Raw genomic sequence first — 27,180 nt, 5'->3', positions numbered from 1 at the left:
CCTGGATCTTAACATATTGTTCTGGGCTATAAGAAAGTGTAAAAGAGACAATGATGAAACTCAAATGGACCTCTTTGGAAGAAACACGACAGTTTTCTTACAAAACAGTGTTGAGTAAATTTCTGACACTTCACTCCTTTTCATGTTTGTCAGACATCAACTAAAACACCCTGTGAGTGTGCTAGCGTGGCTACAATGTGTGATTTGGGTTAGGAGTGGACCCTTATTCTACGACAGAGTACATTGGTGTTCAGCTATAAAATTGGTTTATTCCTATTTTGTTGTTAAAGAAGCACACGAGTTTACATAGATTGTGACATGACAATTTCAGGACAGATGCCAATATAACGTATTAGATCCTGTTTAGCAGAAACAACACTGAACACAACAATATCAAATTTAAATAGAAGGTTCTCTGCAAGTTTTTTCTTAGTTATACACAGCGAAGTTGGCCAACATTACGACAAATCATCCGATTCCGGTTGTAAATTCGGTACCATTTAGGATGACAATCAAGTCTATAGAGGATGGTTCGTTTTTGTGACAAGATGAGCAAAAGATTACTTAACATTGCTCGAGTGGATGCGAGCTGGTTAGATTAGATTAGATTAATACTAGTTCCATGGATCATGAATACGATATTTCGTAATAATGTGGAACGAGTCAAATTTTCCAATACATGACATAATTAAGTTAATTTAACAACATAATTAACTTAATATAACAACTTTTTTATTTTTTATTTTTTTTCTTAATTTATATCTAAAAATTCCTGTATGGAGTAGAATGAGTTGTCATTCAGAAATTCTTTTAATTTCTTCATAAATACTTGTTGGTTATTTGTCACACTTTTGATACTACTTTGTAAGTGACCAAAGACTTTAGTGGCAGTATAATTCACCCCTTTCTGTGCCAAAGTTAGATTTAATCTTGAACAGTGAAGATCATCCTTTCTCCTAGTATTGTAGTTATGCACACTGCTATTACTTTTGAATTGGGTTTGGTTGTTAATAAAAAATTTCATAAGAGTATATATACTGAGAAGCTACTGTGAATATCCCTAGATCCTTAAATAAATGTCTGTAGGATGATCTTGGGTGGACTCCAGATATTATTCTGATTACACGCTTTTGTGCAATAAATACTTTATTCCTCAGTGATGAATTACCACAAAATATGATGTCATACGCAAGCAATGAGTGAAAGTAGGCGTAGTAAGCTAATTTACTAAGATGTTTATCACCAAAATTTGCAATGACGCTTATTGCATGAGTAGCTGAACTCAGACGTTTCAGCTGATCATCAATGTGTTTCTTCCAATTTAATCTCTCACCAATGGACACACCTAAAAATTTTGAATATTCTACCTTCGCTATATTTATTAATGGCGTCATACCATTTACTGTACGGAACTGTATGTACTGTGTCTTATCAAAATTCAGTGAGAGTCCATTTACAAGGAACCACTTAGTAATTTTCTGAAAGACATTGTTGACGATTTCATCAGTTAATTCTTGTTTGGCAGGTGTGATTACTATACTTGTATCATCAGCAAAGAGAACTAACTTTCCCTCTTCATGAATATAGAATGGCAAGTCATTAATATATATTTAGAACAACAAAGGACCCAAGACCAACCCTTGTGGAACCCCATTCTTGATAGTTCCCCAGTTTGAGGAATGTGCTGATCTTTGCATATTATAAGAACTGCTTATTTCAACTTTCTACACTCTTCCAGTTAGGTACGAATTAAACCTTTTGTGTACTGTCCCACTCACGCCACAATACTTGAGCTTGTCTAGCAGAATTTCATGATTTACAAAATCAAAAGCCTTTGAGATGTCACAAAAAATCCCAATGGGTGGTGTTCGGTTATTCAGATCATTCAAAATTTGGTTGGTGAAAGCATATATGGCATTTTCTGTTGAAAAACCTTTCTGGAAACCAAACTGACATTTTGTTAATACTTCATTTTTACAAGTATGTGAAGCGACTCTTGAATACATTACTTTGTCAAAAATTTTAGATAAAGCTGTTAGAAGGGAGATTGGACGGTAATTGTTGACATCAGATCTATCCCCTTTTTTATGCAAAAGTATAACAATAGCATATTTCAGTCTATCAGGGAAAATGCCCTGTTCCAGAGAGCTATTACACAGGTGGCTGAGAATCTTACTTATCTGATGAGAACAAGCTTTAGTATTTTGCTAGAAATGCCATCAATTCCACGTGAGTTTCTGCTTTTAAGCAAGTTTATTACTTACCTAATTTCAGAGGGGGAAGTGGGTGAGATTTCAATTGAATCAAATTGCATAGGAATGGCCTCTTCCATTAACAGCCTAGCATCTTCTAATGAACACCTTGATCCTACTATATGCACAACATTTAGAAAATGATTATTAAAAATATTTTTAACTTCTGACTTTTTGTTCGTAAAGTTTTCATTCAATTTGATGGTAATACTGTCTTCCTGTGCTCTTGGTTGACCTGTTTCTCTTTTAATAATATTCCAAATTGTTTTAATTTTACTATCAGAGTTGCTGGTTTCGGACATGATACACACACTTCTGGATTTTTTAATAACTTTTCTTAATATAGCACAGTAGATTTTATAATGTTTGATAGTTTCTGGGTCACCACTCTTTCTTGCTGTCAGATACATTTCCCTTTTCTGGTTACAAGATATTTTTATATCTTTAGTAAGCCACGGTTTGTTACATGATTTCTTACGAGTATATTTAACTGTTTTCTTGGGGAAGCAGTTTTCAAATGCATTTACAAACGTGTCATGAAATAAATTATATTTTAAATTGACATCAGGTTTACGGTACACCTCATCCCAGTCTAACTGCTGTAGGCTTTCCCTGATATTTGCAATTGTTAAATCGTTGACTGAACGTACTACTTTGGAGGACTATTTAGTAGTGCTGAATGGAGCTATGTCATATATTGAAACTAGCTGTGCACCATGATCAGAAAGACCATTCTCAACAGGCTGAGCATTTATCTGGTTAAACTTATCTTGGTCTGTAACGAAGTTATCTATCAGTGAGCTGCTATCCTTTACCACCCAAGTGAAAGAACTCAGTAATACTTCAAGGTCATTTTTCCTGTTACCCTCTTTCAGAGAATCTACATTGAAGTCCCCACAAATAATAATTTGCTTCCCCCTGTCTGACAGATAGCACAACAAGGAGTCCAAATTTTTCAGAAATAGATGAAAATTTCCTGATGGGGACCTATGTACGGTTACAATTATAAATGTGCCTTTATTTAATTTAAGCTCACAGGCACATGCTTCTATATGTTTCTCTACACAAAACTTTTTGTTTTCTGTACTTTTTGCACAATGATAACTTTTGACATATATGGCATATTTTCTCTAATTACATGTGCACAGAGCTTATATCCACTTATATTTACCTTATCCATATCAGTAACAATGTGATGCTCAGACAGGCATAGTATACCTATTTCATCCTCAGCTTCTAAATCTTCTAAACGAACCAGAAGTTCCTCTATTTTTTTTTTAACTCCAAATATTTTGGTGAAATATACTTACATTACTTTTAATTATACTTTTATGAGAACCTTTCCTTATTCTAACTTTTGCAGTACATTCCTGTCTGAGTTTCTCATTGTGCTTAGGCCTAGTTCCTATACCAGTGGTCACATGGTGTTCATGTCAACTGGGTTGGGTGATTACCTAGGACTGAGATACAACTTGGTGGAGATAAAATTTCTGGTAATTGGTGAAAATTTATAATTGACAGCTGTGATTGGTGATCCAATGTGCTAGAATTGTGCTGTTTAATTTCTTTCCTAAACTGAAGATTTGTTTCAATCCTGACCTCTCGTAGAACTTGACATCTTTCTGTCTTACCGATCCTAAAAAAAGGTGCTGCTCCAACACCTGTAACCACCGGTATTTTACCATTCATGGCAGTGCCTCCCCCCCTTAAATTTCCTGCTATTACCCCAGCCAGTTTACCCTTCCCATTCCTGTTGAGATGTAGGCCGTGCCTGGTATAGTCCCACCTACTGAGATAATCAACAGGAACCACACCAATATGAGCCCCTGCAGCCGACCCAAGCAGCCGTTCCTATTCCAAATTTACTCTCCCAACAGAAGAGTTCAAATGAGGCCGGTCATGACGTTCAACATTGGTGTGTCTCGATGCCGACGCAATCTTCACCGGGTCACACTCTATACTGCACCCAGGATCTCTGTCGATACTGTTCCCTGGCCCTCCCACAATTACCACTGTGTCTTCCCTGGTAAATTCTTTACAGAGTGAACCTAAATCCTCTGTCACCTGATTCAGACTAGCACTTGGTTTGAAAAAATTTGTGACTTGGTATTCTGGTCCTAATTCCTCCTACAGAAGTTGGCCTACACCTCTGGCATGAGAACTGTCTAACAACAAAAATTTCTTCCTTTTCGATGACTTTCCTACATTCATTTACAATTTCCTGTTGAAAGGTTCTTGTGTCCTGTCTACACCTACCTTTACTCGAGGCTCATCAGTTTCTAACTGAAGCAACAGGTCAAACTTATTTTTGACATTCATCACAAAACTGTCAGACTTAGTTCTAGGCCAGTTCCTTCTGTTACCTGTAGCCACTTCCCACCTCTCTTTGACCTTCTCCCTCCTTAACCTGTCCAGATCTTCCCTAGCCTGATCTAGCTCAGCCTGAAGGGCAGCAATTTTCCCCTCCTGTTCCACTATCTTCCTATCTCTGCTGCAAATCCTACATAACCACTGATGAGCCTGATCCACTTTCCCGACACCCACGCCACTGCAGTCCCACCAATGAAAAAAACCACTGCATCCATCACACCAAACCCCGGAACTGTCAATTCTATGGCAAGTCAGGCACTTCTCACTCATGGCAAAAATAATACTTTAGCTAGAATAAATCAATTAAATTACCGAATATCATAAAAGACGTTACAAGAAATAAGCCTATTCACAAATGTATATAAGCAAGTTTCTGATTTAAAATTCCGCTGTTTTTCTGAGATCTGTATTAAAACAATGAAGGTATACGCTATTTATTATACACTCCTGGAAATGGAAAAAAGAACACATTGACACCGGTGTGTCAGACCCACCATACTTGCTCCGGACACTGCGAGAGGGCTGTACAAACAATGATCACACGCACGGCACAGCGGACACACCAGGAACCGCGGTGTTGGCCGTCGAATGGCGCTAGCTGCGCAGCATTTGTGCACCGCCGCCGTCAGTGTCAGCCAGTTTGCCGTGGCATACGGAGCTCCATCGCAGTCTTTAACACTGGTAGCATGCCGCGACAGCGTGGACGTGAACCGTATGTGCAGTTGACGGACTTTGAGCGAGGGCGTATAGTGGGCATGCGGGAGGCCGGGTGGACGTACCGCCGAATTGCTCAACACGTGGGGCGTGAGGCCTCCACAGTACATCGATGTTGTCGCCAGTGGTCGGCGGAAGGTGCACGTGCCCGTCGACCTGGGACCGGACCGCAGCGACGCACGGATGCACGCCAAGACCGTAGGATCCTACGCAGTGCCGTAGGGGACCGCACCGCCACTTCCCAGCAAATTAGGGACACTGTTGCTCCTGGGGTATCGGCGAGGACCATTCGCAACCGTCTCCATGAAGCTGGGCTACGGTCCCGCACACCGTTAGGCCGTCTTCCGCTCACGCCCCAACATCGTGCAGCCCGCCTCCAGTGGTGTCGCGACAGGCGTGAATGGAGGGACGAATGGAGACGTGTCGTCTTCAGCGATGAGAGTCGCTTCTGCCTTGGTGCAAATAATGGTCGTATGCGTGTTTGGCGCCGTGCAGGTGAGCGCCACAATCAGGACTGCATACGACCGAGGCACACAGGGCCAACACCCGGCATCATGGTGTGGGGAGCGATCTCCTACACTGGCCGTACACCACTGGTGATCGTCGAGGGGACACTGAATAGTGCACGGTACATCCAAACCGTCATCGAACCCATCGTTCTACCATTCCTAGACCGGCAAGGGAACTTGCTGTTCCAACAGGACAATGCACGTCCGCATGTATCCCGTGGCACCCAACGTGCTCTAGAAGGTGTAAGTCAACTACCCTGGCCAGCAAGATCTCCGGATCTGTCCCCCATTGAGCATGTTTGGGACTGGATGAAGCGTCGTCTCACGCGGTCTGCACGTCCAGCACGAACGCTGGTCCAACTGAGGCGCCAGGTGGAAATGGCATGGCAAGCCGTTCCACAGGACTACATCCAGCATCTCTACGATCGTCTCCATGGGAGAATAGCAGCCTGCATTGCTGCGAAAGGTGGATATACACTGTACTAGTGCCGACATTGTGCATGCTCTGTTGCCTGTGTCTATGTGCCTGTGGTTCTGTCAGTGTGATCATGTGATATATCTGACCCCAGGAATGTGTCAATAAAGTTTCCCCTTCCTGGGACAATGAATTCACGGTGTTCTTATTTCAATTTCCAGGAGTGTATATTTCACTCGATGGAATGAAAAAAGGACAATTAAACAAGATACTTTAAGTTTGATTCTCCAAAAACGTTACGAGAATTTGGCCTATAAACAAATGTATATAAGCAAGTTTCTGATACAAAGTTACGCTGTTTTTCAGAAATCTGTATTAAAACAATGAAGTTATACGCTATTTACGGTAGTTTACTTATTTGTTACCGAGAAACTAGTCAAATTACCGTGAAACAAGGAACAAACACGTTTACAAAATTTAAGCCAAACGCGACTAAGCGAAGTTACGATCTTTTCGTGTTTTCTGAAAAAATACGCAAAGAAAAGTCAAACCTTTAACGGCAAGACTAAACGATACACTAATGCACGGATTTAATTTGTTGTCGGTGTTAAACTAAATCGTATTCCTGTCTAAATCACTTAACTTTCTGGAAATAGTTTCTGGCGTCACTTACTCGGCGGCCATCTTGGAACCAACAAGTTTACGCCTCTGCCAGTGGCGTTTACCTTTAGCCACGACGTGCTGTCGGCTGCACAGCTGCTCTCACCCTCTGAAAATCCTATAAAATGCTAATCAAAATATTTTCTGATTTTAGTAGCTGAAACTGTCCTGTGTTTCTCGTTAGGCGACAAAGCATGCACTCATCCCCAATCGGGAAAATATGACGACATACACGTGCATAGGTGGAGCAGCGTGTATGCTTAAACTCCCTCATAGTTCTCGCATGAACAATTAACTATGTGGCTGTTCCGTTTCTCCGCTATTGGGGCTCAAAGACTCTTCAGCTAATTTCTAGCTGAATGTCAGCCAAACTGAAAGCAGTGTTCAAACCAAATTCCTCCTTTGCCGTCATACAGAGCGTGATGCGCCCTGTTCTACACTTGACGCTGGTTCAGAGGAAAGTCTCTGAAGTTTTCAGTCTTGCGTCTTTCGTAGCCAACTGTCCGCAACCTGGGTCCCTCCTTGCTTCACGTCATGGCTTTTTCAGACCAATGGGAGCGTTCTGTTCATCTTGTGGAACTACCTATGCCTATCGCAAAGGGACTATCTTTAAACTGTGTCGCAATATCGGCCCTTTTTACTCCTTCCAAGTTTATTTCACCCAGTCGGACATTTTGTGCCATCTCCTGATGCGTAAAAGTTATTCACGTACATTATGAGCGCACCTTGGGTATTTCACGTGATCCATAGCTAGCAGCGCTGCGCCGCTATCTGCTCCCCTCGATGTATCCCCGGCGCGTTCTTTATCCCTCTTGCTGCAGGTCACCACCAATGCTAGAAGCCTTCCGTTGTATGTGTGCCGTGACAGCACAACACACGTCTTTAACAGAATAATAAAGCTACAACATTTCATTTCGTAAATTAAAGAATATAGTGTTATTGAATGAAGTCACATTACATATGTAAAATATGTTTTCTGTGATAAACTAGTACTCGTACCTATGTACTGAATCATTTGTTAGATTTCTTCCAGTCTCTATCGTCCCCTACAGTTTACCGCTTTCAGCTTCCTCTAATACCGTGGAAGTTATTCCCTGATATGTTAACATATATCCTACTATCCTGACCCTTATGGTTACCAGAGTTTTCCATACATTCCTTCCTTCACCGATTCTGCGGAGAACCGTGCCATCATCCTTGTATAGCAACACATCTCAGACGCTTCGATAATCGCCTTTTCTCATATCCATGATTAACTCACATACAATGCTGTACTCAAAACGTACCTTCTCACTAGTTTGCAACTGTAAGGCCAACATTTGAAATTAACATACTTCTGTGATTTCCCTAAATCGTTTCAGGCAAATGCCGGGATGGTTCCTTTGAAAGGGCACGGCCGATTTCCTTCCCAATCCTTCCCTAACCCGAGCTTGCGCTCCGTCTCTAATGACCTCGTTGTCGACGGGACGTTAAACACTAACCTAACCTAACCTAACATACTTCTCTTGGCCAATAACGTCATTTTGCATGTACTAACCTGCTTGTTATGTCACGTGTTATTTTGCTTCCAAGGTAGTAAATGTTCTTAACTTAGTCTAATTTGTGGTTCCCAGTTTTGATAATTTCATCACTAACTTCGTTTCTACTATTCTTCCTTAATTGCCTTTTTCTTTGGTTTTCTCAACCCATATTCTGTACTCATTCGACTGTTCATTACATCACTAAACACGTCTGTGCTTCTTCTTCGCTTCCACTGAGGATAGCTGTGTCATCAGCGTATCACTGACATCCTTCTACTATGAATTTTAATCCCTCTCTTGAACCTTTCCATCATATCTTCTTCAATTTATATATTGCACAGTAGAGTCGAAAGACAATATCCCTTTGGTACGCAATTGTTATCCTGAGTACATCCTCTTGGTTTTTTCCTTAGAGTTTGCTCCTATGTCTCTCAGAATTTCGAACATCTCGCACCATTTTACAGAGTAGAATACTTATTCCAGGTCGATAAACCGTGTCTTCATTCTTCTTATGTTTTCCTTTCATTATCAGTCACAACGTCAGCATTGTCCCTCTGGTGCCCTTATGCTTCCATTTTTCTGTATGTTTTTGTCAGCAACTTGAGCGCATGACCCATTAAGCTGATTCTACGATAGTTTTTGTATTTATTTTCGATGTTATTTTCGAAATGTGTGGATGATATTTTGTCGCCAAAATCTAAACAGCAACTAGAAGAATCACCTGGTTACTACTTCCTCAGATGATTTCAGAAAGTCCGAAGGAACTTTGTCCATCCCTTTCGCCTTATTTGACTGAAAGTCTTCCAAAGTTCTGTCAAACTCTGACCGTAATGCTGAAGTCCCTATGACTTCCACATCGACTCGAACGTGTTTCTCAGTCACGTCTTCTTGAAAGTCCTCAGCCACGTAAATGCCTTCAGTGCAGGCTTTTCACTCACCCCTTTCTCCAATGAGCTTAACTGTGGACTTATTATTCCATCATAATGTTAGAGCCCTTGTTTCCAATTTCTCCGAGGACTGTTTTGAATCGGTCCTGTCGACGACCATTTCATTTTCAATTTCTTCACGTCTTACAGCAGTTTCGCTTTGAGTTCCCTGCAGTTCCTGTTTAATCCATTATGATATACTTCTGTAATCATGGATTATTGTGAACATTTTTAAGGCAAAAACTGCGGTCAAATCGAAGGCCGCCGCTCAAAATGTTTGCAACACACCTGCTTCGAAATTTTTGTATCCCTGTTCATTCACACTGTTCTTCGTGTGGTAGCTACGTTATGAACGGCATACGCACTTTTCAGTAACCACCACCAGCCGTTATCACAGCTTCTTTGAATATGTCTGTGGATGTGCCTACAGTTTCAATCATTTTTAGGAAGACGGAAGATTAGAATTATGCGTTCCAGTGTCGGTTAACTCATAACAGCTGGAGACCAAGTACGGATTATACAGGGATGCAATGGGAATCAGTTTTCCCTTTTCTCCATGGAACGATCCGAGCGTTTACCTTACACTAGTTGGAGAAGAACCATTTCAGACAAAAATAAGTGAAGTGTCATGGAGAAGTGGAAATGAAATGAAACTTGTCGGGCTCCGAGGGTATGTGATGTTTTACCACTGATGATGAAATCTTGCCAAATTTACAAAGAACTTGTCAGTACGAGCCCACTTACCAGTATGACTTTGCACACCCTATGACTTGAATGCATGCACTCGTTCTTCTGGGAAGGGCATCATAAAACTTTTTTGTTCTCTTCGGAGGCAAGGGGACCCACAACAGTAGTAGCAAGTCCTTAATATCCTGGATATCGTTGCTGAAATGAAGTTGACGTCCGAAATGGTCACACACACGTGTCGCATTTGGGACCTTGCTGGTCACGGTAGTATCTCAACATCCGTTCATAAAGACATGTACAGTGTGAGGAGTGCATTGTCCTGTAGAGAAATCTCATGATAATTAGCTCATGAAGACGTAGTACGTCCATGAAGTATCTTCAGGGTTCTCCCAATCAATACCATCCGTGACCCTAAGTCATACCATTTCACTCCCTACATCACGACCCCAGGAGTAACAACGCTGTGTCTCTCCAAAACGTTGGAACAATGGGATCTCTTCCCTGGTCGCCGCCATATTCGCCGACTACGGCCATCCTGGGTAGTCCAGAAATGCGATTCATTACTGAACACAGTGCGTCGCTGTTCATCAACAGTAAGAGTCCCCGTTTGCCAGTCGTGACATCACTCTAAACGCGACAGTTGGTGTTGTGGTGTTAACGACAGCCTAAGCATGCGACGGTAAATCCCTCGTCTGGTAGCTGCTAGTCTCTGACCAATCATGTGCGATGACACAGAATGTTTCTGGGAATCGATCACTTATCCTCATATTGCAGACTAAGCTGTGTAGAAAATATGGTAGGACTGGCGCAGAACACGACGATTCCCCCTTTTTGTGGTAGGACACGAAGTGTATGTCTGCCCTTACGTTCCCATTCCGTTCAAAATCGGGTCACTGTCACATCCTCATGCTCCTCAAAACATTGTATTGGACATTTCGACCAGCCGTCTAATGGAGATGCACCGTGAGGACACTTTCGAACTCAGTTAGGTGCTGCCAACGCTGTCTCACACGAAAATGCAGCGAGTCAGTGTCCTTCACAGTGATCTCTCAACTGACGCTGCTCATGCCCTTTAGACATCCTACCATGGCTGATAGCAGCACTAAACACTAACAACACTTATACATTGGGATGGCAATACCAGTCAGAGAAAGTTGAAACATATACCCGCCGAATATGTGTACATGTATAAAGTGACATTGACATCCGATCATATCATCTGCCTTCTTCACATTTTTTGTCAGGAAGTGTTTAAATTCGGACAGTGGACGGGGATTTCAATCCCAATCCGGCCGAATAGGAGTCTCAATGTTTTGTCCTCAATGGAACTTTGTTCGATGTTACGGCTGGAGTCAGTTCAGCAACGTCTTATCGATACGTTTCATTAGTTGAATCCAGGTGAATGTCCTAAGGATCACCATAACTACCACATTCTGTCGTGCAAACACATCCCCGAAGAAGCACCATTCAAGGCTGTGAAAACATAGCGTCTCTCAGATATTGGAACTTATGTCAAAGCTCTTCATTGCATACGCTGACGATTCTTTTAAATCAAGTAAGCGTTACTTTTCATATGCAATCCTTCTCAGCCTGACATCACGCTGTTATTTCTTTAGATTCCTTTGATAAACGGTTCCCAGCCAGCGGAGTCGTCCATATTTCGTAATCGGTGATGTTACTGCACTGGGTCTTGGAAAGAACTATTCGGTTAGTAATTCTACTGTTTACATTCTATTTTGGAAACGTGCAGGTTATTAGCCTCTGCAACGAGAGGGTATACTCCCCTACTACCCACCAACAAAGAAATTTCTGTAGACTCTTAACACAGGTGCTGGTGTATGGAATAGGTTCGCAGACTTATGATTCGCTCGAATATTATTGGATAACAGAACAAAATTCGTTTTCCTCCAATGCTTCTCTTTGTCAGACCCCAAAGTAGTATGAGGAGTGCGTCAGGGAAGTGTGAAGGGAATTTCCTGTTATTCATTTGCATAAGCGATATCTCGGCTAGCTCATGACACTGTCATGCGCGGAAGCCCCTTCGTCGTTAGCTGAATGTGTGGGAATTTAGGAGGACTTTTGCAGAATTTCTGTTTGGTGCGATGCTTCATGCTTTCACTACAATTTTTGTATCAGCATTTGTGACAGAGTGCAAAATAAGGAACACAGAAGAGAGAGATTAGGGCTCAGGCCGGGCGTTTAGGCCCCATTTGCAAGTGGAATAGAAAATGGAATGCCTAACAGTGGTACAACGGACCTACAGCTACGGACTGTAACTTGACTTGTAGTGTATATACGATGATAATTCAAAACAATACGAGCGCTGCCATCCGTATAGCTAGTTAGCTGTACACCTGCCCTTCTCTCGAGCATCAATGGATGATACGGGCAGCAAGTGAGAAAATCGTCTTACAAAGAAGGATTATTATGGCTGCATGCCTTGAAACGAGCATAGCGGAAGCAACGGAGATGTTCGTCTGCTACTGTCGTGACAGACTGTGGAAAATGGTTGAAGGAATTTGATACCATAAGTAGGAGACAGTGTGGACAGTGTGTTGGAGGTACATGCTGCATCATAGAACCTGGTACTCAGAGGATTTCTGTGTCTGTAAAGTAGAATCCCCACCTGTCAATAGCATCAACTGGAATAACACTCATGTGAGATTTTGCTGGTGTCTGGAGCATTCTTTTCAGCTCAGTGTTAATATTCCTTACAGCAGTGTTTACCCAGGGCCGATCATGGCACTAAAATACCTCCACAAACCCCACATTCATGTTCCTAGTTTCTGCTCCTATTTTGTCCGTGTCACTCCTAATACTATATCTTAAATTCACAGCCAGGCTTTTTGCTGCTTCCCGAACTATAGTTACCTGATCTTTCTTCTCAAAGTCCCTACATAGCCGACCTAAGTTTTCTGTCACCTGGCTAAGGCTAGCACTTAGTTTCACAAAACTTGTGACCTGGTACCACTCACCCAATTTCTCCTGAAGCTGCTGGCCTACACCCCTTCCATGACTGCTGCCTAGGAGCAGAATCCATCTTTTCCTATTCTGATTTGATCCCAACCTGTCTTTTTTTCTTCAAGCTAATATTCTGCTTCAACCTACATTCAGCTACGTCTGGATGAAGCCCTTCCTCCACTACTTCAGATAGCAAGCCAAACTGATTTGCTAACGGTATTTCTAGAGTTTTTTTCTACAGTTTGCCTTTTTTGCCCTTCGCTTGCTACCTTTTCCCAGCACCCCATGTCTTTTTCCTCTCTTAACCTACGTAATTCCAAATTCGCGTTTTTTAATTCAGCCTGAAGGGCATAAATGTTTGCCTCCTGTTCAGCAATTTTTCTGTCATCTCTTCATAACTTACATTGCTATGGAAGGGCCTCATTATCTAATCCCATATGCTCGCTGCTACATTCGCCCCAATGAAACCATAACCTTCAATCTTCATAGAACACTCCCTCTTTCAGATTTCTACGGCAACTATCAGGTTTGTCAAACACGGTTTAATAGCAAAATTTAAACAAAATTTATACAAAAGCAAATGAATAATTTGGCACAAGGTCACTGAAATTTCTTAGCATGTACTAATACGTAAACGTTAATGTAAACAAACTTTTAAACTTACTTTCGAAAGTTCTAATTAACTACCTAAACTCTGTATGACAGACACGAATTAATTTAACTTTGAATAGCTAAGTCTAGTCAAAAAAATAAATAGATAAAGATCTACACGCGCCCGAAATTTACGCTTAAAATGTAAATAAAACTAATTGGGCTTTACGAAATACGTTCTTTTCGATATAAATTCGCTCAGAAAAGCGAACCCTTCAATTTATAGCCTATCGAAGAAGTAAATGCACTACTCTAGAATGTAATATTAACTAAATTAGCTCTTATTTCAATATTAATCACTTAACTTAGCGAGAGCTTCGTGGACGTGCGTCTGCCAGAGATATTAGACTCTTGATTTTTTCCTGACATATGTACAAGATTTCTAAGAGATGCATTATTCCACTAACTTACTTCCAGGCTGAAAATTAGATATTCTTACGCAGCACCCATAAGGCAACTTACGCTAAGTGTACACTTTTCTTGTTAAATGTTCGCTTGTAGTCACTCTTGTTTGATTTCGTCACTCTCTCAGTGGAAGGAATCGTTTTCGGAGGCCCTAGTTTTTTTGCGGATTACTTTTCCTGGTAATTTACTTTTCTGTGCCCAGAATGAAATTTTCACTCTGCAGCGGAGAGTGCGCTGATATGAAACTTCTTGGCAGATTAAAACTGTATGCGGGACCGAGAATCGAACTCGGGATCTCTACATTTCGTGGGCAAGTTCTCTACCGACTGAGCTACCCAAGCACGACTCGCGAATTTTCCTCATAGCTATACTTTTCTATTAGCATTTAAAATAGATTCAACGTAGTTTATGTTTACACCGCATACGAAACCGATTTTCGCACAGTAAACAACCAACTCCAAACAAAAAGTGCCGTTTGTGGAAATTATTAAACTCAAGAGTAATGTCTACCAACATGGTCACTTGACTAGAACACAGATGAGGCGCTGAGATCCATAAGGACCTAAGGCATACATCTGTCGATCCCACATTTAAATTAATATCAGAGAAACCAGTGATACAGCTTTTCGTGAATTTTCATTTACCTAATGTGACCTACTGCACATGCAAACCTGACTCTCCACAAGACCAAGAGAGTTCAGAAGCATCAATGAATGCTAAAATCTCACAACGGTCTGTGATGTGCTTTAGGCCCTCATGATTCTCAAGGGAAACTCCCCATCGCAACCCCCCCCCCCCCCTCACCATCAGATTTAGTCGTAAGATGGCCCAGTGGGTAGCCCATAAAAAACTGAACACAGATCAAGCATGAAAACAGGAAGAAATTGTACTGAACTGAAAGCAAACTAGGAACCCTAAAAAGTCTAAGATTAAGAAATGCAATATAGCGGGGAAATGAGCAGCCGCGGCATCATGGGTAATTGGGTAATTGGCCACGGTAATAGACTGTTATGAAGGCAAGCCGTGTTCAAAACTTCCTCATTTTCCTCTTTTTTTTTTTTTTTTTTTTTTTTTGACAACATTATGAACTGTGCGTCCGGGTTTGTTTTCTTTCTACAATCTTGGCAGCTGTCATAGTATGCATTAGTTATAGAATACGAGTCACGTGGTGATAATACGTTACCGTTGCAAGTAAGCGTTATGAATTGTGCGAGCAGGCGAGATACAACATTGATGTTTCATAGAAACGAAAACAACAACAAACGAGTGTGAACTATGTTACAACAAAGGAATTCGAAAGTCAAAACTCCAAAATGTTTCGTCAGAGCACAGAGAAACTGTGTGATTGTGAAACGATTGTGTTCATTTGTTGCGGCTTATGTGACAAACTATAATGTTTTCTTCATTTCCTTGGTAGTGACCACGTTCACCTTCATATGAACATCTAAATCGGGCAAGGAGGCATATCCCAATCACTTACCAGGCTGAAAATTAGGTGTGTCTGTAAAAGATTCCTATCACATGACAAACTTACTGTCACTAATGCCGAGTATGACACGCCAAACGTGTTTTCCAGGAGGATTCGATTGACTTGTCCCTTGACATCAAACGTTTGCGGGTCCCATTTGAAAGCCTCATAATTTCAGTTGCTAAGAGAGTAGCTTGCTGTTGCAAACGGACGTTACAGCATAACACAGACACAAATTTGAACACCATGGAAGAGAAAGAAAAATATTGCCTAACGTAGTCTCGAACACTGCTTGCCCAACATCGTAACCACTTAACCCTGAAACCACTGGTTGGCTAAGTTCCTCTACACTGCACTTTTTCGACCTTTCACTGCTTCTATTTTGATTTTTTTCACAGTCCAGTACACCTTCTTTCTGTTTTCATGCTTGATCTGTGTTCAGTTTTTGACGGGCTGTTCACTGCACCCTATTACAGCTAAATCTGAGGGGGATGCGGGTTCCATGTGAGTTTCCCACGTCAGCGCCTCAAGTGGATTATTTTTTTTTTTTTTTTTTTTTTGTCGTCGGTCTACTGACTGGTTTGATGCGGCTCGCCACGAATTCCTTTCCTGTGCTAACCTCTTTATCTTAGAGGTAGCACTTGCAACCTACGTCCTCAATTATTTGCTTGACGTATTCCAATCTCAGTCTTCCTCTACAGTTTTTGCCCTCTACAGCTCCCTCTAGTAACATGGAAGTCATTCCCTCATGTCTTAGCTGATGTCCTATCATCCTGTCCCTTCTCCTTATCAGTGTTTTCCACATATTCATTTCCTCTCCGACTCTGCGTAGAAACTCATTCCTTACCTTATCAGTCCACCCAATTTTCAACATTCGTCTATAGCACCACATCTTAAATGCTTCGATTCTCTTCTGTTCCGGTTTTCCCACAGTCCATGTTTCACTACCATACAATGCTGTACTCCAGACGTACATCCTCAGAAATTTCTTCCTCAAATTATGGCCGGTATTTGATATTAGTAGACTTCTCTTGGCCAGAAATGCCTTTTTTGCCATTGCGAGTCTGCTTTTGATGTCCACCTTGCTCCGTCCGTCATTGGTTATTTTACTGCCTAGGTAGCAGAATCCTTAACTTCATTGACTTCGTGACCATCAATCCTGATGTTAAGTTTCTCGCTGTTCTCATTTCTACTACTTCTCATTACCTTCGTCGTTCTCCGATTTACTCACATACCATACTGTGTACTCATTAGACTGTTCATTCCGTTCAGCAGATCATTTAATTCTTCTTCACTTTCACTCAGGATAGCAATGTCATCAGCGAATCGTATCATTGATATCCTTTCACCTTGTATTTTAATTCCACTTCTGAACCTTTCTTTTATTTCCATCATTGCTTCCTCGATATACAGATTGAAGAGTAGGGGCGAAAGGCTACAGCCTTGTCTTACACCCTTCTTAATACGAGCACTTCGTTCTTGATCGTCCACTCTTATTATTGCCTCTTGGTTGTTGTACATATTATATATGACCCGTCTCTCCCTATAGCTTACCCCTACTTTTTTCAGAATCTCGAACAGCTTGCACCATTTTATATTGTCGAACGCTTTTTCCAGGTCGACAAATCCTATGAAAGTGTCTTGATTTTTCTTTAGCCTTGCTTCCATTATTAGCCGTAACGTCAGAATTGCCTCTCTCGTCCCTTTACTTTTCCTAAAGCCAAACTGATCGTCACCTAGCGCATTCTCATTTTTCTTTTCCATTCTTCTGTATATTATTCTTGTAAGCAGCTTCGATGAATGAGCTGTTAAGCTGATTGTGCGATAATAGCTCTTGCCGTCTTCGGAATTGCGTGGATGATGCTTTTCCGAAAGTCAGATGGTATATCGCCAGACTCATATATTCTACACATCAACGTGAATAGTCGTTTTGTTGCCACTTCCCCCAATGATTTTAGAAATTCTGATGGAATGTTATCTATCCCTTCTGCCTTATTTGACCGTAAGTCCTCCAAAGCTCTTTTAAATTCCGATTCTAATACTGGATCTCCTATCTCTTCTAAATCGACTCCTGTTTCTTCTTCTATCACATCAGACAAATCTTCACCCTCGTAGAGGCTTTCAATGTATTCTTTCCACCTATCTGCTCTCTCCTCTGCATTTAACAGTGGAATTCCCGTTGCACTCTTAATGTTACCACCGTTGCTTTTAATGTCACCAAAGGTTGTTTTGACTTTCCTGTATGCTGAGTCTGTCCTTCCGACAATCATTTCTTTTTCGATGTCTTCACATTTTTCCTGCAGCCATTTCGTCTTAGCTTCCCTGCACTTCCTATTTATTTCATTCCTCAGCGACTTGTATTTCTGTATTCCTGATTTTTCCGGAACATGTTTGTACATCCTCCTTTCATCAATCAACTGAAGTATTTCTTCTGTTACCCATGGTTTCTTCGCAGCTACCTTCTTTGTACCTATGTTTTCCTTCCCAACTTTTGTGATGGCCCTTTTTAGAGATGTCCATTCCTCTTCAACTGTACTGCCTACAGCGCTATTCCTTATTGCTGTATCTATAGCGTTAGAGAACTTCAAACGTATCTCGTCATTCCTTAGTACTTCCGTATCCCACTTCTTTGCATATTGATTCTTCCTGACTAATGTCTTGAACTTCAGCCTACTCTTCATCACTACTATAGTTTGATCTGAGTCTATATCTGCTCCTGGGTACACCTTACAATCCAGTATCTGATTTCGGAATGTCTGTCTGACCATGATGTAATCTAATTGAAATCTTCCCGTATCTCCTGGTCTTTTCCAAGTATACCTCCTTCTCTTGTGATTCTTGAACAGGGTATTCCCTATTACTAGCTGAAACTTGTTACAGAACTCAATTAGTCTTTCTCCTCTTTCATTCCTTGTCCCACGCCCATATTCTCCTGTAGCCTTTTCTTCTACTCCTTCCCCTACAACTGCATTCCTGTCGCCCATGACTATTAGATTTTCGTCCCCCTTTACATACTGCATTATCCTTTCAACATCCTCATACACTTTCTCTATCTGTTCATCTTCAGCTTGCGACGTCGGCATGTATACCTGAATTATCGTTGTCGGTGTTGGTCTGCTGTCGATTCTGATTAGAACAACCCGGTCACTGAACTGTTCACAGTAACACACCCTCTGCCCTACCTTCCTATTTATAACGAATCCTACACCAGTTATACCATTTTCTGCTGCTGCTGATATTACCCGATACTCATCTGACCAGAAATCCTTGTCTTCCTTCCACTTCACTTCACTGACCCCTACTATATCTTGATTGAGCCTTTGCATTTCCCTTTTCAGATTTTCTAGTTTCCCTACCACGTTCAAGCTTCTGACATTCCACGCCCCGACTCGTAGAACGTTATCCTTTCGTTGATTATTCAATCTTTTTCTCATGGTAACCTCCCCCTTGGCAGTCCCCTCCCGGAGATCCGAATGGGGGACTATTCCAGAATCTTTTGCCAATGGAGAGATCATCATGACACTTCTTCAATTACTGTGTGATAAAATATAGACTTAACATGCTGTAACTCATTCAGAAACCCGCGAAATAGGTTTACTGTCAGTACAAATTTAACGTATACTATTGTCCGACCTAATTTTACTACAGTATATAGTGAATTAGCATACCGGAGGAATGTGCTATCATCTAGCAGGATTTACGCCTAGCGAACGGGGATAAAAATCTGTGGCAGTGTGCTACCATATGGTGGCACTGACGCAAACGTCTAGTTGAGTGGCAAGGGCTACCTGTGCATATCGTGAACTGTGCACGTTGTTGATTAAATCCGAATGCATTTGATACGTAAGGCGATTACTCCGTGCATGCGCCAAAGCTTCTTAAACGTGCACAATTGAAGGTGCGCTCACGACCCTCTTGCCAAATTTCACGGAGTCTAGCAGAGCAGTAGCGTGGTAGATTTTTAAGCGCTGTGTCTTCCAGATTGCGGTATCTATCTCACGTTTAACAGCATTCAAAGGAAAATAATCTATAAATCTTCAATGTGTAGAAAGTTAAGGTGTTCACGTACCCTTGCGCTCTTACACAGCAGCTCCCACTGCACACCAATTCAAATATGGTGATCTAGGTGGCCACACAGTTGAGGACGATTGAGCATCGATTCTGTTTTCTCAAGACGTGTTACGCAGTAACTGAGTGATTTCACGAGCAGTGTGAGTTGGAGCTTCATCGTATATCAAAAAAGTTGAGTCAAAAGCACCTCTTTTCTCTATAACAGGAAGCAGTATATGTGACAGCGTCCTTTGGAAAATCACCCGGGGCGTTGCTGTGGAGCAATATTCCCTCTTAAACTGCTGCTGTGTCGCTTCGTCACTATAGAAACGTATAAACTCGTCAGGAAATTTCTGTAGTAGGCATCTGTGAAGTTTACCCTTACGAGCATGATCTATTAGAACCACACCATAACAGTCCGACAAAACAGTCACCATCTCGTCCAGTGATAACTGGATCGTTACCATTTTCGTCAGTGATGAATCAGTAAGTTTCCTCTACTTGATTTTGTTGATGTCGCTTGTGATGCACAGGGATAAACTCTAGTGACCAACAGAGCAAGAAACCACCACAAATGATCACGCTAATTAATCTAAAAACCGAATACTGCCACGCAACAGAAACACCTTATTTGAAGAAATATTAATAAGGATGGTCCAATCAACCATGGAACAAATGGCTACCACAATACTCACAAGATGTACTAATGGGAGTAGGGATCTTCTAGCTAAGAACGGATACAAATAGTGTCTGTTACTGGTTTACTGTCTTTAAACATCAAAACTACTCACTGTCATATTAAAGGGAACCACTGAAAAAATGGTCATGGGATTACAACTCTAACATTAGCACAGCTGGGTGCAGAGGACGAACGAAGTTACCTTAATAATTCACTAACACAGCCAGTGTTTGCGTAAGGTGTGAATTGACTATAAAAAGCACACAGAAAGATAGGAGCGAACACAATAAGATTGTTGCCAAAATGTGCGTTGAGAGCAACAAGCTGTAAACGAGACCTAAAACTGCGTATTTGTGTCCTGAACGAAATGAGTTAACTTTCTGTCTAAACGGCGACAGCGTGTGCAACGGACGCTGATGTTACCACGGGCGTAGAATGCGAATAAATTGAACGGCTGCAGAAGCAACTAAAATTTCAGATTCAGCCATCGCCTTGTACATGATACTTACGTGCGGACATCGTTCTAGTGATAGCAAAGGCTCGTCTCTTCATTCATCTTTCCTTTCGTAAACTGAAGTGTTCACTCTGCTGAAGCCTAGATGGACGTATTTTCCTTCTGGATGGTCTGAAACTCTACTTTCTCCTGAAAGCAGGAACACGCTGACCATTGGTGACAAAGCTTGTGAGCGCCGACGAGTGAAATTCAAATGAATCTGTGTCAAAGCAATGTGCTCTTCGATGTGGAGGATAGCAAAATATCTCCCTCCCCGCATGGAATAGTTCTGGAAAGGACCTGTCCGATGCATGTATACGTAATAAAACACCGTGGTCTCTGTAGAAAATAACGGTATGACCCGATGAGAAGGCTATATTCAGGAAGTTTCAACCAGACGTTATTCCAAGGCATGTAAACGAAAATTCACATTGCCTCTGGGAAGCCACATCTGTCTAGAGATCTCTTATCTTGCTGAAAGCCTTCTGCGAAGAATTCCATGTTCCCATCAACAGAAAAAGATGTGTTCCATGTCCTGTATGGAGAGTGAGCCGGAAGAGGAGAATTTACGCAAATGATTGGCTACCTGAAGCAACAACTCTAAACGTGTGTGTGTGTGTGTGTGTGTGTGTGTGTGTGTGTGTGTGTGTGTGTGTGTAAATTCCTAAGCGACCAAACTGCTGAGGTCATCGGTCCCTACAGTTATACAATACTTAAACTAACTAAAACCAACTTATGCTAAGAACAACACACGCACGCATGTCCGAGGGAGGACTCGAACTTTCGGCGGAAGAGGCCGTGCAGTCCGTGACATGGCGCCTCTAACCACGCGACCAGTCGACGCGGCGCAGCAACTCTAGTTAAGGCTCAATATTTTAATGCTGGCTAACACCTCTTAAAAGAATTCGTATGTGATGCAGCCAGTATACTAGAGAAGAAACACTGAAATGAAAATAGCCACTGGGTATGCTAAACAAAAATCGGCGGTCACAGCACGACTACTTGGTCCAGGGAATTTGGATATCATCCTCTGAAAAATGTTAGCGGCAGTTTCAGAAAAATGACCACGTTACGTTTATCTCCTTTGTGTCGTGGTCCTAGTAATACTCCCCCACTCGAGCATGGTGAAGTTATCTGAAATACCCTTGCTTAGCTTCAAAATTTCCACTGCTGTCTCAGTTAAGCAGGCCTTTTGAAATAGGTATGAACAGTCACGTAACTAGCGGATGGCGATTTCTGTAATGTTCAAAATCATGTGCAAGATGTTTAAAACTAATCCGTGACTGATTTTCATGCTGTCCAATATCACCTCCATTGTGATACTCACGTCTTCGAGTAGCAGATTGTCAACTACTCGCTCATCGTCATTCTGACTCGTTTGACCACACTGGAGGTGTCACCAAACTACATATGATGGTGTATTTGTAAAGTGCCTTTTCACCAACTCAGCACAGACAGTTGCAAAGTTGTCCTCCTTCAAATGCGGAAAACTAATTTCAATCCGATTCTCTACTTTATCAATAGGCAGCACCAGTTTGTCGGTGGTTGTTGTAATGGCATGCTAGGGAACTACAAGGCAGGTATTTCAAAGTATACGAGAACTGTAACAATGTCTCTGCAAATAAATAACAATTAAGTGACGTAAAGTTTTTGAGTTGATAATAGAAACTTTATGATTAACCGCCATGGTTTTGGGGGAATGCGGCTACCTGACAGTGTCTGTGTTCTTTGCTTGTGCAGGTTACCTGGAGCAGGGCCTGATGGTATACGACTCCAAGAAGCTGGCGGGCCACTACCTGCGTTCGAGGGCCTTCCTGCTCGACCTGAGCGCGTTGCTCCCACTAGACCTGCTCCAGATCAACCTGGGCACCAACCCCATCCTCAGGTTCCCAAGGTTTCTCAAGGTAAGACGCCAGGGTAGCTATGACTTTACTAAGTGTCATATAATACTACAGAGGCTTTCGAGCACCTGCTAGGATGGCCCAATTAGAAGTCTCTGTCTAACTGGTCAGCGTACTTACTCTTCGTCTCCAGGTTATGGCTTCAACTATTAGAGGAACACTTTAGAATGGCCCAACTTTTGTTTTACGAATAACGGCATACGAAGGGGTTACCTGCAAAAGGTATGTAACAGCTGAAGTATCAAAGCAACCTACTTGTGTATCACCATCTTAACAACAAGGTATTTAGTTCAGAGGGAGCAGAATACTTTATCTAACAGTGTGTCGCTGCCTACATTCGGGAAACTTTCAGCATTGTTTGCCTCTCAATGCTATCACAGTGTCGAATAGTAGTCGTAGTGCCTTTCTGTAAATATGAACATTAAGAAAGAATATTTCTTTTGTAAATTGAGGGTGAACAGGGGAGAAAGGAAAGGGAAGGAAATATTGATTCCGCTTAATCGGGATTTTATGTGGAATCAGAGGGGACTCTTCGTCTCCAGGTTATGGCTTCAACTATTAGAGGAACAATTTAGAATGGCCCAACTTTTGTTAGACGAATAACGGCATACGAAGGGGTTACCTGGAAAAGTGATGTAACAGCTGAAGTATCAAAGCAACCTACCTGTGTGTCACCAACTTAACAACAAGGTATTTAGTTCAGAGGGAGCAGAATACTTTATCTAACAGTGTGTCGCTGCCTACATTCGGGAAACCTTCAGCATTGTTTGCCTCTCAATGTTATCACAGTGTCGAATAGTAGTCGTAGTGCCTTTCTGTAAATATGAACATTGAGAAAGAATATTTCTTATGTAAATTGAGGGTGGACAGGGGAGAACGGAAAGGGAAGGAAATATTGATTTAGCTTCATCGGGACTTTATGTGGAATCAGCGGGGACGAGTCAAAATTCTCTCTTGACCGGCACTCAAACCTGAGATCTCCTGCTTACGATGCAGCTGCGTTAACTACAGCGCCACTTGGATACAGTTTATTGCAAATAAGCGGACTACTTCGATACGCCCCTCGGCCGACCCACATTCCCACATAGTAACACTTTTCCACCGACTTCGTCCATGTCCTCTATACTAGCCAATTTTAGATTCCCGCTGGAGTTCGAACAAAATCTACATCCGCACGCGATTTAACTTGTCGCCGCTGATTCCGCATAAAGTCCCGATGCAGCTGATATCAATAGCTTCTTCCCTTTCCTTTCCTTTCTCCCCAATCCACCCTCAATTTACATAACATTTATCACACCTGCGGATTTCGCATGGTGTCATTCATATAAAAGATAACGTTTCACCTTATTACAAGAATACAACTGCAAAGTTGCAGCATAATATGCTAAGAGTTGTCTCGCAATTATCTTATGTCTGTTAAAATTTACATTCACGTGATATGCAGAAAATCACTGTACACTCAGCGGGCGAGGTACTTCCTACTTACATTAGCGATTTTCTATCCTATTGCAGTCGCATATAGAGAGAGGAAAAAATTACTGCCTGTGTGCCTCTGTAGGTGATCCGATGTCTCCTATCTCATTCTTTTGAGCCCGACATCAGATGTACGATGGTGACAGGGTAACCGTCGAACAGCCTTCCCAAATGCTGATCTTCCAATTACTCAACAGGGTTATGTACAAAAAAGGTAATTTTTTTTCCAGAGATGCCCATTCAGATTCCATCTTTGTCTCTTTTACGAGGTGCATTCAAGTTCTAAGGCCTCCGATTTTTTTTCTAATAAACTACTCACCAGAAATCGATGAAACTGGCGTTACTTCTCAACGTAATCGCCCTGCAGACGTACACATTTTTCACAACGCTGACGCTATTATTCCATGGCAGCGGCAAAGGCTTCTTTGGGAGTCTGTTTTGACCACTGGAAAATCGCTGAGGCAATAGCAGCAAGGCTGGTGAATGTGCGGCCACGGAGAGTGTCTTTCATTGTTGGAAAAAGCCAAAAGTCACTAGGAGCCAGGTCAGGTGAGTAGGGAGCATGAGGAATCACTTCAAAGTTGTTATCACGAAGAAACTGTTGCGTAACGTTAGCTCGATGTGCGGTTGCGTTGTCTTGGTGAAACAGCACACGTGCAGCCCTTCCCGGACGTTTTTGTTGCAGTGCAGAAAGGAATTTGTTCTTCAAAACATTTTCGTAGGATGCACCTGTTACCGTAGTGCCCTTTGGAACGCAATGGGTAAGGATTACGCCTTCGCTGTCCCAGAACATGGACACCATCATTTTTTCAGCACTGGCGGTTACCCGAAATTTTTTTGGTGGCGGTGAATCTGTGTGCTTCCATTGAGCTGACTGGCGCTTTGTTTCTGGATTGAAAAATGGCATCCACGTCTCATCCATTGTCACAACCGACGAAAAGAAAGTCCCATTCATGCTGTCGTTGCGCGTCAACATTGCTTGGTAACATGCCACACGGGCAGCCATGTAGTCATCCGTCAGCATTCGTGGCACCGACCTGGATGACACTTTTCGCATTTTCAGGTCGTCATGCAGGATTGAGTGCACAGAATCCACAGAAATGCCAACTCTGGAGGCGATCTGTTCAACAGTCATTCGGCGATCCCCCAAAACAATTCTCTCCACTTTCTCGATCATGTCGTCAGACCGGCTTGTGCGAGCCCGAGGTTGTTTCAGTTTGTTGTCACACGATGTTCTGCCTTCATTAAACTGTCGCACCCACGAACGCACTTTCGACACATCCATAACTCCATCACCACATGTCTCCTTCAACTGTCGATGAATTTCAATTGGTTTCACACCACGCAAATTCAGAAAACGAATGATTGCACGCTGTTCAAGTAAGGAAAACGTCGCCATTTTAAGTATTTAAAACAGATCTCATTCTTGCCGCTGGCGGTAAAATTCCATCTGCCGTACGGTGCTGCCATTTCTGGGACGTATTGACAATGAACGCGGCCTCATTTTAAAACAATGCGCATGTTTCTATCTCTTTCCAGTCCGGAGAAAAAAAATCGGAGGCCTTAGAACTTGAATGCACCTCGTACACTTTCTTATGATCTAGATCAACATGTTAAGATCCTGGTAGCTTATCTCTGAATAAGTTCGACATCCATTGTCATGCCTACGTGACAAGGGAACCAAACACTGGAGCAGCACTTTGTTTTCGGCATCGGACGCTGGCATGCAACAACAGCAGTCAATCAAAGTGCATGCGGGCCAACCACCTGTGTGATTTAGCTTCTTGATGCTTTAATAATGCTGGCATAGCACCGCACCGTTCCACTGGAGCAGTGGACCAGATTCCTACGTGCTGTAGCATAAAGTACTGTTTCACAGCCTGCCACAGAACAAGTATTAAGATGGTCCCTTAAGTTCGTAGCAGTTTTGTTTTGCATGTTAGTATTCCGGTTGCTATGAATTTATTTATCGATTGCCATTTTTTATTTGTAGTTAACTGTTGCTGTTTGACTCTACATATGGAGTGTGGACGCTAGAAAGTGGAGTGCAAAGTGGAGCACTCGGAACATTTCCGTCATGTTCTTGTGTTTGAGTTCAGTAGAGGGATGGCTGGAGCGGAGGCAACCAGAAACATTTGTGCCATGTATGGGGATGATACAATTGCACAGAAAACGGTAAAAATGGTTTTTTCGTTTTAAAGAGAATCGTTTTGACATTAGTCAGTCTCCACTTTGAGAAAGGCCTTCAAGTTTGGATGAGGATCGTTCAAATGTACTAATGCACAATGGTCCACGTCAGTGTACTGGAGAACAGCCAGATGTGATTTACTGTGATCAGTACATCATCGTGCGTCATTTGCATGCAATAAGGAAGTTTCAAAAATTATTTGTACCGCATGCTCTAAGCCAAAATCACAAAAATCAGCGGCTGGCTATAAGTGCATCTCTGCTTGCTCATCATAAATTTTCTCGTGGACAACACCGACCATCCATCCATTCCTATGCTGTATCGTTATTGGTGATAGGATATGGTGTGTTTAAGCTAAAATGAGGAAATGGAAGGAATGTTTGAGCCCAAGCAAAGCAGCAACTCCCAGTACACAGACTTGCGCACTTTCTCCAAAGGTAGTGTCACGCATCTGGTGGAACAACAACGGTGTGGTGTGTTACAAATTGTTTCCCCGCAGTCTAACGACTACTGACGTTTATTGTCAACAACTGAGACGCCTTGCAGAGGCAGTCTAAGAGCAACGATCAGGAAGACAGCTTGAAGTGATACTACTCCACGATAACGCCCGCCCTCTTTCTACTATACTGACAAAAAGTGCTATTCAGGAGAGGGGTTGGGGAATCATTCCGCACTCATCTTACTCATAGCTTCTTGCGATCCCAGAATTTCACCTTTTCTACTCTCTTTTCGAGTATTCTTCAGGTTATTTCCATTCCGGATGAAAATGCACTCCGAACATGGCTGGACGAGTACTCCACCTCAAAACCACGTGATTTCTACAGTAGCGGAATCGAAAACTTACCCCAATGTTGGCAG

At 42.1% G+C, this 27,180-nt stretch overlaps 1 protein-coding gene across 1 annotated transcript in view; it reads left to right on the top strand.

Annotated features, from left to right (window-relative positions):
* LOC126419513 (uncharacterized) overlaps positions 1-27,180 on the top strand; it is a 730,476-nt gene that overhangs the window by 10,456 nt on the left and 692,840 nt on the right. The window contains exon 2 of the mRNA XM_050086703.1: positions 22,501-22,664. Coding sequence (XP_049942660.1) covers positions 22,501-22,664 — 164 coding nt within the window. The remainder of the gene's footprint in view (positions 1-22,500; positions 22,665-27,180) is intronic.

Source organism: Schistocerca serialis, chromosome 9 (assembly GCF_023864345.2).
Source record: "Schistocerca serialis cubense isolate TAMUIC-IGC-003099 chromosome 9, iqSchSeri2.2, whole genome shotgun sequence".
NCBI classification, from domain to species: Eukaryota; Metazoa; Arthropoda; class Insecta; order Orthoptera; family Acrididae; genus Schistocerca; species Schistocerca serialis.
The sequence above is the reverse complement of the archived record's forward strand: the minus strand, read 5'-3'. Positions and strand labels throughout refer to the sequence as shown.